Genomic DNA, 12,583 nt, shown 5'->3' on the forward strand with positions numbered 1-12,583 from the left:
CAGGCTGGTCTCGAACTCCTGAGCTCAAACAATCCGCCCGCCTCGGCCTCCCAGAGAGCTAGGATTACAGGCGTGAGCCACCGCGCCCGGCCCGAGCTAAGAATGATTTTATGTTTTTAAGAAAAAGTTTACTAACCCCTGATGTATAGCTACATGCCAACAATTTGGATGAGCCCTAGCAATGTAATCTAGAGTTGTGCTGTCCAAGATGGTAACTGTTAGCCACATGTGGCTATTTAAGTTAAATTTATGTAAATTAAAGAAAGTAAAAAATTCAGTTCTTGGTAGACATGCCTGGGTTCTAATGCCAGCATTGCCACTAGCTGGCTAAGTGACCTTAGGCAAAGCATTTTATGTTCTTGCATCTTACTTTGCTTGTGCATCTGTAAGAGAAATAAAAAGGTTTGCATTTAATACTTACTAAAAAAAATTCAATTCCTCAGTTGCACTGGCCACAATAAAGTCAAAACAGTTAAAACCAAAAAGATGATTATTATTTTTTTTAGAACTACACATAGAAGAAATAACAAAAAGGGAAAGCAAAGGAATAATGAGTACGGATTCAGCATTGTGGTGACCCAGAGTCAGGGCAGACAGGGGAGCTGCATGCCCAGGTGAAGTTACTGCTAGTGTGTGCAGAGCCTGTGCTGCCACCCACTTAGTAAGATTACTTTACAACATCATTATACCAAAACTGGTTTTTCCTGCAGGAATTTCAGTAAAGGTGTTTCTGATATCTGTAAGTGTATTGCCTGTAAGGTTGCTTGATATGTTTTCATGGGCCACAAGATGTCACTCTTGCTCTTGAAATTGTGACTCAGCAACATTTTCTTCTTCAGTAGAAGCTTTATTGAAAGGTCAGTGAGGCTGCCATCTTATCTGTTAATGTTGATTTCACCTTGAAATAGACTCATTTGCTGCAAACCTAAAATTGCAGCAATTTTCTCACACACAAAGAACCCTGAGTGCTGCTTACTGAGTTCTGAATTCTGATGACTGGTTCAGTACAGTAGTAGCCTGTGGGTGTTTTTTTAGAATAGTAACACTTGGTGTTGATTTCCTAAAACATGGGTTTTTTTTTTTTTTTTTTAAAGAGACAAAGCACAATAAACCGATATTTTATATTTGGATTTCAGCGGGTCTTGTAATAGGTAGGAAATAGTCTAGACAATCACCCAGCAAACAGCAATTCAGGACATGCCTGGCTTTAGAACTGACTTAATCCTAGCCTTCAGTATCGGAGTAGGTCTCAGCTAGAGTGAGGGCTAGTTTACTTTCCAAAGGGTTGAGGCCAGAACACTTGGGCAGTGTTGCCAGTGGACCTTAGGAAGCTTCTGGGGCAGGAGGCATCCAGTTGAAGGGCATCGTCAGTTCAAAAAGCACAGGATTGTAGCTGGAAATTAAGGAGCCCACGTTGTCTGCTGCGTCATTGAGTTGAAACCAGGAAGAAGAGCTGTGGTCAGTGTCTGGAGTTAGGCAAGTTGGTAGAAAATCAAGGACCCCAGGGGATGGCAGGTCAATATGGAAGTCAAGAAAGCCAGTGATTCAGGCTTCCAGGTTCAAATCCCCACCTCACCCAATGCTTATTACGGAATCTTGGGCTGATACATTTCTTCTTCTATAAAACATGGATAATATAGGGTTGTTGTGAAAATTAAATAGATCTAAAGGGTTAAAAAAAGATTTAGGATTTATTTTTCCTACCCTAAATTTGCTCACTTTTCTATCATAAATGGAAAAGAGAGAAGGTTGGCAGCATAGCATGGCATGAAACAATTTAAATAAAATATTATACCACATTTATTTGGCTTCTTGAAAATGTGTTCCTTAGCTGTTATTATAATTCTTCCAGCCATAACTCTTCAGGTTTTTACCATACTTCCTAAATGTAAAGTGCTTGTTAATTTTAGCTGGAGGAGAGCAGGAATGTTCAGAAGCAAATGAAGATTCTGCAGAAGAAGCAAGCGCAGATTGTGAAAGAGAAAGTTCACTTGCAGAGTGAACACAGCAAGGCTATCTTGGCAAGAAGCAAACTAGAGTCTCTTTGCAGGGAACTTCAGCGTCACAATAAGACATTAAAGGTTAGTTGGTTTATTTTTCTGTTTTTCGGGAGGGATTAACTTAGCTGATTTATAATCACCATGTACCTATTTGAAATAAATTCTTGTCTCTACTTAGAGACAGAGATACTGCCTTGCTTTCTCTTTTGTTTGGGCTGATGCCATGTGTGAAGCCATTGTAAATGAAAGACCAACTGTTACTACGGAAGTTTGGGTTCCCTGTTCAAGGAAAAGCTCCTTAGTTACCTCATACTTGGTCACAGGGAGTCTAGATGGGGTTGATGTTTATTGCCTATGGCTCTGCTGCTTAGAGCCATGGCTTATAGGAAGCTTAGAGTTGCCAATTTTCTGCTGACCGCTGATGTAGCTGATCACCAAGTAGGAAAAGCTGCTGTAAAGTGAGAAACTAGTTACACACTTGAGTTAAAGTGAGTTTAAGGGAGAACTCCTGCTCAACTCTTGGGTGGATATTATGGCTGCATTGCCTGAGTCCCACTCCCAGCTATTCGGTGGCTACTTTTAGAATGGCACTTACACCTTGGCTGGTTATAAAGAAAGAGGGAACAGGTACCCAAAGAGTAGTTGGTGTCACCAGGGGAAGAGGGAAAAAGAGCAAAGCCACAGGAAGGAATCTGCCTGTGAGAATGGGCTGGGCCTGTCCTTGTGTACAGTTGTGTATGACTTTGAGCAGGATCTCTGATCAAATACCTTCCCACCACCCAAAGAAATCCCCAAGGCCCTAGAATATAGGAGCACTCTGAAAATGGATCTTCACCTGATATGGGAGTCATTATTTTCTTCTTCGCTTTTGAACCCTTGATTGAGATCTTAAAGCAGGTGGTATTTTTTTCCCATGATAAATCAGTAGTTTGAGTGGGCTGATAACTGTTTAGACACGTACAGGTCTTTTCACACTTGTATCCCAGCAAGAGTTGAAAGTAAGCTTTTTAAAATAAGGATTCCATTTGTCCCTTGCCCTCTAGAGTGTGGAAGGTGTGACGCTGATGCACTGCATGACCAGCCAGGAGGGACAGTAGAGTGAACTTTAGATAGTCACATTGCGCTTACTGTACAGCAGGACGGTGTGTGTATGTCTCTGGTTACTTAGGCAAAAGTGCTTGCTTTTACGTGAGGGCCTTCTGGTCATACATAAGGGGCAACAATTGTAATTCAGAAGCAACACGGTGGGGCAGCAGTAAATGAACCCATATCACAGCAGCTGCTTTTGTGAGCATCTTTATCTTTAGGTCTATACCATTAACCGAAATTATTTTGGATAATAAGGAGGAAAATATGCAGCAGGCACGAGAGGAAGAAGAACGACGTAAAGAAGCAACTACACATTTCCAGATTACTTTAAACGAAATCCAGGCCCAGCTGGAGCAGCATGACATCCACAATGCCAAGCTCCGGCAGGAGAACATCGAACTGGGAGAGAAGCTGAAGAAGCTCATTGAACAGTACGCACTGAGGGAAGAGGTACCAGCGTTTGTTTGTTTCAACAGCTTCTCAGGATTAGCAAAATCTTCACCATTCACTACTAATGTAAAATCACTGTCACAGGATGTTTTATAACTTTCATGCATGTATAGTGGAAGTCAGTTGTTTAATGGGAAAGAATCAGGCACCACACCACCAAAATGACTAATTGCAGTCATCACTTGATGGCCCTGAAGTCACTGAATTTGGACAGGTGAGGTGTAATTTCTAGGGGACATGTTAAGTACTACTTGTCTTCCACGTGATATTGGAAGATTGCAATTTTGGCATACAGATGGTTTCCCCTTATCCAGACCTAATAAGGAATAAATATTTGGCCCCAGAATACCCTGTATCTTAGACATCTATGACAATCTATTAAGTGTCCACTACCATTGCATTACACCTGTATACATATGTTTCAGATTCTGCCCCCCCCACCCCAGAGGCAGGGTCCCATTCTGTCGCCCAGGCTAGAGTGCAGTAGCAAGATCACAGCTCATTATAACCTGGAACTCCTGGGCTCAAACAATCCTCCTGCTTCAGCCTCCCAAGTAGTTGGGACGACAGATGTGCACCACCATGCCTGGCTAATATTTTTTTTATTCTTTGTAGAGATGAGGTTTTGCTGTGTTGCTCAGGCTGGTCTCCAACTCCTGGCCTCAAGCAATCCTCCTGCCTTGGCCTCCCAAAGTCAGTTTTTTGTTGTGATTGTTGTTTTTGTTTTAAATGAGGGTTTCATACTATTAGAACCTATTTCTAAGCCCTCACACATACACGCGTTGAAGTAAAAAGTTTACTGGAAGGACCCACAGCTGCTGAACTTGGCCATCGGCCTCCAATGAAGACTTTTGCAATTATTTTACAATCTAGTCTGGAAGTTCAAAGGTGGTGTCCAGATAAGGAAATCGGTGCTAACCTGTTTTTTAAAGTTCCTTATTTTTAGATTAGAGGTCAGATGGACAGGGTTAGAGGCTTAGAGGTTTTAGGTCTTTTAAATGCCTTTAAAGTTAATACAATCTTGTGCTTTTGTGTGTGTTGTATACCTTACAGAAATGGATTCAAATTGCTGATTCATTTCTGGAATTATCCATTTTAAAAAAAAAGAAAAAGATTGCTGATTCAAATTTTAAAAAAAGATCATGGCATCTCTATATTACTTCATCCAGTTTTCAACTCAAACTTTATATTAATTTCTAGTTTTACATATAGCTTTTCAAAAATTGCTAGTTTTAAAAAAGGTTTTATTTTTATGACTTTCATAGTCTTTTGCCTTTTATTTTTTTTAAACTTACTATTATGGAAAATTGCAAGCTTAATAAAATGTAGAGAGAGAATATATCACCTGGCTTCAGCAGATGAAATCATAATTTCATCTGTACTCCCCTGGATTATTTTGAAGGAAATCCAAGGTGCCATATTATTCCATTCATAGGTATTTGACTGTGTAGCTCAAAAAGATAAGCATTCTTTTTTTTAATTATTTTTTTCTTTCATTTTCTTTTCTTTTTTGTTTTTCCAATCTTTACTATGAAAACCTAGATAAGAATTCTTTATAAGCATCACCACAATACAGTTTTCACACCTGAAAAGTTAATTATTTAATATTAAATATCTGGTCACTGTTCAAATTTTTCAGATTGTCTCCTTTTTAAAAAAGAAATTGTTTCAAACAGATCCAAATAAAGTCCATCCATTTCACTGGTTTATATGTCTCAAGTCTCTAAAATATAGATTTCCTCTTCTTTTTTATTCTTGCAGTGTGTTTATTGAAGAAACTTTTTTGTCTTAGAGGTTAAATTCTCTTTTTATTAGATTATAAAGCCCTCAATTTTTTTTTTTTTTTTTTGAGACAGAGTCTCACTGTGTTGCCCAGGCTAAGAGTGCCGTGGCGTCATCCTAGCTCACAGCAACCTCAAACTCCTGGGCTCAAGCGATCCTCCTGCCTCAGCCTCCCAAGTAGCTGGGACTACAGGCATGCGCCACCATGCCCAGCTAATATTTTCTATATATTTTTAGTTGTCCAATTAATTTCTTTCTATTTTTAGTAGAGACGGGGTCTCGCTCTTGCTCAGGCTGGTTTCGAACTCCTGAGCTCAAACAATCCGCCCGCCTCAGCCTCCCAGAGAGCTAGGATTACAGGCGTGAGCCACCGCACCCGGCCTAAAGCCCTCAATTTTTAAAAAATGATTTTTATTCTTGTTTAAAATGACAGTTTGCCTCATCATAGATGTAGTGAATTTAAACATTAGATATTTTAAATCATATTACTTGTGAGCCTCATTTATTTTTAATATTATAGAATGTTCTTTCTTTGGTCAGGAGATAATTAATAATCAAATTGTTTGCAGGTGAAGATCAATCATCTGCTGTACTCTCCTCAGTACTTAGTTAGGCTACCTTTATTACCAGCTAGCATTTTCCCCTCTCCAGCTGAGAAGGGATTGTTCCAGTGGTATTACTATACATCAGTAACCACTTAGCAATTTTGTTTGCAGACACTGAGCTTTTACCACATGTCTAATGTGTGCCAGGCACCAAGAACCTTACGTAGCTCAACCATTGCATTTACTGTTACAGCTCTGTAAGGTAGATGTGAGTATCTCCTGTCCAGACAAGGGCAATGAGCTTCAGCATGGGGAGGAATTTGTCCCGGGCCACATACTGGCCAGGGTTTGACCTGGGCCATTCCTACCATCGTGCCATGCTGCCTCTGGCTGAGAAACTTGAGAAAATGTAATGGGGAGAAAAAAAGGAATTGTGTACATGATGTATGGGTGTAATAGTTTGATCTCTTTATCTTGATGCAGTTTGAGCCTTATTTTCAGTGTAGGGCAGAAACAGGAAGTACAAAGCACTATAGTGACGGGGCTAGCCCACCTTTGACAGGGCCAGGCACGGGGCAGCAGTGAGAGGGCAGTGCTCCTGTGGGTGTGGGATGGTTTGCAGAGTCACTCCTTTTAGCACAGGGGCAGAAAGACCCAGTGTTCTTAGCTACAGTGGTATTAGCAGGAAAGCAGGGTAAACAGGATGTTGTAACTTGTATTGTTTCCTCCCCACTGTGTTCCTTTCTTCCGTAAGTGATAGAAGAATTTTTACTCTTCCCGTAGCATATTGATAAAGTGTTCAAACATAAGGAACTGCAACAACAGCTTGTGGACGCCAAACTTCAGCAGACGACACAGCTGATAAAAGAAGCTGATGAAAAACATCAGAGAGAAAGAGAGTTTGTAAGTTCTACTTCTTTTTTTTATTTATTTGTACAAATTTATGGGGTACATGTAAAATTTTGTTCCATGTGTATAATGCAGAGTGATGAAGTCAGAGTATTTAAAGTGTCCATCTCCCAAGTACAGTATATTTTTGTTTAAGTATAATCAGTTCTACTTCTTGAGAAATTATTGCCAAAATTGTAACCAAAGCCATTTAAAATGCTTAAACTTATTCTACATTTAATGTAGCACCTGGGGCATGCTGGTTGGTTTTTTGCTCTAGATTGAGAAGAGAGGAAGAGAGAGCAAGTTAGAAAGCATTCGGGTGTTTGTTTGTATTTAACTTTTTATATAGAAAATATATTGGAGAGATTAGACCATGTCAGTGGAAAGACCTGCACTTGCTTGATTTTTTCCTATGCTTAGAGCATTTATTTCACTTCTTAGGTAGTGGTCATCAGGTTCAGGAATTGTGCTGGTATTTAGCATATTAAATTTGGTAATTCAGTTTAACAAGCTTACCAAACACAGGTCTCCTCTATATGGTCACTTTTTTTTTTTAAACAAGTAACTTGAAACTAGGGAAACCATTTGTTTACTTACCCTGGTATCATTTCTGATAAAATTTTAACAGAATTCTCTATACCCTAATCACTCAGCATTGTTTCCAGAGTGTTATGCTCACATTATATTGCCTGTCAATAATTGTGAATACAGTGGAAATCTCATTAGGTATGTATATTTAATACGTGCCAATTCAACTATATGTGCTTATCCAAAAAGATAATAAAAGTAAGAAATGATTGTAGTAACCTGGACTGTTTGACCCATTGTTCACTCACGTGGCCAAGGCCCCAAGGTGAGTACGGAGTGAAGACTCAGTTCCTGCGTGGCCCTCGTGATGCGAACGTGTCATGCTGAGTGTGAGTCTAGGGCCCAGAGAGACACAGTTTTCCCAGTGTGGTCCTTTCACAGGAACTGACGATGGTATTCAGTGCTCAACTGAAAAATGGTTATCACGTCCAAAGTTGGAGTATAAATTTTACACACACGTACACGTGTGCACGTGTGTACTTTCAATAGGACTTTTCAAGGCTTCTTTGGACTATGTGTGTGACAGTTTCCTTCAAGGACTGATTTTCACAAGTGTCTACTATGCAGCTCTACTATGTAGTTTTCTTGAAAACCCAAGTACTGTGTATAAATGAAAGCACCTGTCCCCACTTGGGGACGATTTTTTAAAAAAGTGCTCAGGAACTAAGTGTGGTTTTCATTGCTTTGCTCCGTACCCTTTCCCCTTCCTCATCTTGCCTCTCAGGGAGTAGAGCGGCTTTCTAAGTCACCCGGGTAATGTCAAGATTCCTAGCCATGTTTTCTGCTAATACTAGACATGTGATTATTTTCACCTAAAATACAATTTAACTCTGGTTTTATAAACCTTATTAGGTCTCCAGGGTACTTTTTCTGCTTTAGCAGTAAAAGATTATTCCTACATTCCTGTGTTAACAAGTGGGACAGATCGAAGATACAGATAAATGGCAGTTTGTGAAACAATATTTTCATCTACAGACTTGTGGTTCTTGCTAAAATAGTGAGCAGAAGGATGAAGCCTAACTGTATGGTCATTCAGCATTGTAGATGTTTGTAATTACTATTAGCATTTTCCCAGAATGTTTCTGTTTTCTAGTTATTAAAAGAAGCAACAGAATCCAGGCACAAATACGAACAAATGAAACAGCAAGAAGTACAACTAAAACAGCAGGTAACTTGGCAGCAGAAGATAGAATTTGTAAGAAAAATCCATGGTTCATTTGATACATACCTTGAATCTCCTCTAAGATGGTTTTGCTTTTTCCCAGCCAGAGCTGACCAGAACTGAGGAGGAGATCACATGTCCCTTTTGGGATTTTCCACTTCATTTAGAGTAACCAACTCATCCCTGTTTGCCCAGGACTTCCTTGGCTTTAGTACTAAAAGTCCCATGTCCTAGGAAATCCCTGGTCTCGGGGCAGACTTGGATGGTTGGGCAATCTAGATACTTCTTTTCTTTTTCAGTCTGTTCTCACGTGTGTCACCTAATTTCCTGCTGAAGGAAAACTGATAAACCTCCAGATTTTAGTTCCTCCGTATCAAGTTGAACCACATGAAATTGCAAAAGAAGTCAAGAATATTTGACTTCTTTGACCTATAAAATGGCAATTTTGTATAGCTTAACCTAACACCTTTAGAATTTTGTGCTATGAGTACATAACCTATTCTGAAGACTGCATATGGCCAGGAGAGGTGGTGCGTGCCTATAGTCCCAGCTACTCGGGAGGCTAAGGCGGAAGGATTGGTTGAGCCCAGGAGTTCAAGGCTGTAGTGAGCTATGATTGCATCACTGTACTCCAGCCTGGGTGACAGAGTGAGCCCGTGTCTCTAAAAAAAAGAAAAGAAAAAACCCTGCATAGGACCACACAGTGTGCTCCCAGGTAGAGTTGTGGTGGTGGTGTTTTTAATCAGGGCCCTCCCTCCTTTCAGTCCCGGTCCTACAGGGTTGCCCTCTTGGATCTCTCTGTGTGGTTGCCTTGCATGGAATGAGAGTAGCAGGTGCTGTTCCCTTACTCAAAGAAAAGGTACAGGAGAGACTTCCCATGTCTTTATAGACAGGCAAAATTAGGTGTGTGTACCTATAATTCACCCTTTTTTCAGTTAAAACTACATTATGTTCTATTGAAAAAGTATTAACTTATTTTAAAGGTTTATTATATAATAAGTTTCTTTAAGCACTCTAAATTAGCTTTCAAATACACTGATTCATAGAGACTGGCATGAATCTTCACGAGCATCTCTGTGGAGTGCTGTTTTTCTTTGGGCAAGTTTTACAGTGTGGTGATGTTAACTTCCTATAAAGCTAGCCTAACTCAGAGTGAAAATTCAAGAGGTGTGAGGTATCGGAAATCTTTGCAACTTTTCACCGTAAGTTATGATCATGCCAGAAAGTGTCTAGGAGATTTGAACCCCTCACTTATCAGCCCAATACATTCAGTTGTCCAGGTAAATGAGGACGAGAATCAATGTGGAGAAGGTGTAAAGTCTACAGATGGCTTTGGACGATGTTCTTGAACGTGGGAGTCATTGATAATGCTGCAGTAGAAGTCACAGAGGGCCCTCTTACCAAGCCCCCAGGCTAGCTCCGATTCTGTTGTGCTGTCACCAGTGTAGCTTCTGTTGTCTGTGATCTGTGCCACCCTGAGTCATCATTTTGTTTGGTGTCACCTCCTTTTCCTGCTACCTAAATGTGGCCGTCCTTCCCAAGAGTATTTCATTCTCTGCGCTTACCATGTTATTTCCTAAGTTTTAATGCATTTCTGTGGGTTGTTAGAACTTTAGCCATCTGTGTCTGGTGTCCCAGGATTGGGTGTGCATTTGTTCTTATTTCTATCACTTATAACCAGTAAATCACATTTAACCATATTATGTTCATTTCAAAGTTTGGGAATTTGAATTGTTTACATGGAACTCAGAATATTTCATACTTTTTTTTATAGCTTTCTCTTTATATGGATAAGTTTGAAGAATTCCAGACTACCATGGCAAAAAGCAATGAACTGTTTACAACTTTCAGGCAGGAAATGGAAAAGGTATTTGCATATTTTCAGTAGAATATGACATAAAAGGGAATTTATATAAGCTCTTTTAATTATTACATGGGTGAGTTTGTTGTGATATTGTCTTAATTTTTATCTTTTCTGATCCTCCAGTGGCATTTTCGGTCATTTTGCCCTCAAAGTACCCTGAGTAGCTAATGATCTCTGTGCTCTTGGAATTCATTCTATTTCTATTACAGTGAAATCCTCTATTTAATATGATTTGTCATTAGAAATAAAGTCGTGGGGTTTTTTTGGTTTGTTGTTTGATTTGTTTTAATCACTTTACAGGATCACTTTTCAGTCTTTTCACAAAACTCTGTCCTGGGAGATTCAATTATTTAAAGATATCCAAGTCCAGTAAAGTAAATACATATTATCATTAATTGATAAATGTATCAGTGTTTGTTTCTACCTATCTTTAGCTTTTTTTCTTAACTTCACTCTCACTGAATTTTCTCCCCCATCCAAAGCAATTCATCGGCTTTTGTTGCATTTTCCGGCCTATGTTAAGGAAAGAGATATCCTGGCTCTCAAACTAAGAACCAATTCTGTACATATATATTTATCCAGTCATCCATTTACCCTTGTTTTACTTGGCATCTTCCCCATAAAATGGGGAACTTTAAAAAATGGTGTTGGGAGAAGTACAGTAGTGCCTGGCAGCTTGTCAGCAATTCGACAGATGTTAGTCATGACTGTGAGAGTTTACCTAGTGGTTGAGGGTGTGTGCTCTGGGTTGATGTCCCAGTTTTATCATACAATGTGTGACTATGGCAAGTTATTCAACCTTTCCGTGTCTTTCTGTTCCTTCATCGTTAAAAATGGTATAAAAAAAGACCCACCCTTCATAAAATAGACTATTTCAGACAGTGCTCGGCACATTAACATGTGCTCAATTATCATGTGGTTGAAGGGTGCTCAAATTACCATCTTTAGGTATTTTTAGACCTAGTAATCTGGAGAATTCCATGAGCAGCAGATTAGTTCTGTCTGCCAGTCCTTTCAGGCTCCCATCGAGGGGGAGCCGTCAGGCACAGCAGAAGTGTCATCTGGAGTCCAGCCCGGGCTCACTATTGAGGTGGAACGGAGTTCCAGGTGGGGACTCCCAAATTTGCTATCCTTCTGGAGAATCCTCTGGGACTGGACTGTGGATCAGCTCTCAACCCCGATCTTCCCGCAGCCTTTGTCCCAGCTTGCCTTGCGGCACAGTTGTGTGGGTGATTACCTAAGGCACAGGCATTGGCTGTCTTGCCCTTGTTTCCCTTACCGGCACCTGGCTCAGTGCCCGACTTGGATCGGGGCTGGTGTGCAGTCCGCGATGGATGAAGGAACACTGCCAATGTGGCTGACAGGCGTAGATAAATCTCATTCTGAATTTCTGAAAACTGTGTTCTGGTAGCATAGGCTTAAGAACACTTTCCTGATTTTTGGACCTACTTTAGCAAAATGTGAAGTAAAACAGTCTTATGGGTTGTGAGGATGACCAAAGCTCACGGATTTACTACTTCTTCTTGGTCATTGGAGTCTTACTAAATTACGCTGCCTCTGGTTTGAAGCTGATGTCGGAGGTTGTGGTAGAGCATCAGTTCTTCATCTTTTGTGGAGCTGAAAATCATTCATCCCAAGAATCTGAGGAATTAGTTTAATGGACAGAAAACTCACACCCATGGACATTTTTTCATACAACTTGGGGAGCAGGACTTGTCTCTTGCTACCTCCAGCCTTAATAGAGTTCAGAGTGTGTTACTGCCTCTGGAATTGAGATTAAATTTGTTTTTCTCATAATACAAAACCCCTATTTTGGTTCCGCCCCAGGAGCTTCTGAGATAAGCTCTGCTACCGACAGACAGGCACAGCTGTCAGCTGGGTGAGGCAGGTGCAGGGGACGGGCATTAAGACATTTTTGTATGGTGGCATGGAGTGTAGAGATAAGAAATGGAACTTGGAATTTGAATGTGCAATTGTGTTGATTTACAGATGACAAAGAAAATTAAAAAACTGGAAAAAGAAACAATAATATGGCGTACCAAATGGGAAAACAATAATAAAGCACTTCTGCAGATGGCTGAAGAGGTGAGATGATGGTTTCCTGCGACTAAGGCGTAGTCTTAGTCCTGGGGACTCGTAAGTTCAGGTACCTATAGGGCAGGGGACACGGACAGTTGAGGACCCTGGCCAGAGTTGGGGTGGGAGGGGTTAC

General features: G+C 40.3%; 1 protein-coding gene across 1 annotated transcript in view; it reads left to right on the plus strand.

The window, feature by feature from the left end:
* The window catches only part of TXLNG (taxilin gamma), a 47,073-nt gene that overhangs the window by 30,470 nt on the left and 4,020 nt on the right, over positions 1–12,583 (plus strand). The window contains exons 4-9 of the mRNA XM_012656636.1: positions 1,911–2,081; positions 3,345–3,539; positions 6,650–6,769; positions 8,439–8,513; positions 10,282–10,374; positions 12,361–12,456. Coding sequence (XP_012512090.1) covers positions 1,911–2,081; positions 3,345–3,539; positions 6,650–6,769; positions 8,439–8,513; positions 10,282–10,374; positions 12,361–12,456 — 750 coding nt within the window. The remainder of the gene's footprint in view (positions 1–1,910; positions 2,082–3,344; positions 3,540–6,649; positions 6,770–8,438; positions 8,514–10,281; positions 10,375–12,360; positions 12,457–12,583) is intronic.

The sequence above is a fragment of the Propithecus coquereli genome, unplaced genomic scaffold, assembly GCF_000956105.1.
Source record: "Propithecus coquereli isolate 6110/MARCELLA unplaced genomic scaffold, Pcoq_1.0 Scaffold513, whole genome shotgun sequence".
Lineage (NCBI taxonomy): Eukaryota > Metazoa > Chordata > Mammalia > Primates > Indriidae > Propithecus > Propithecus coquereli.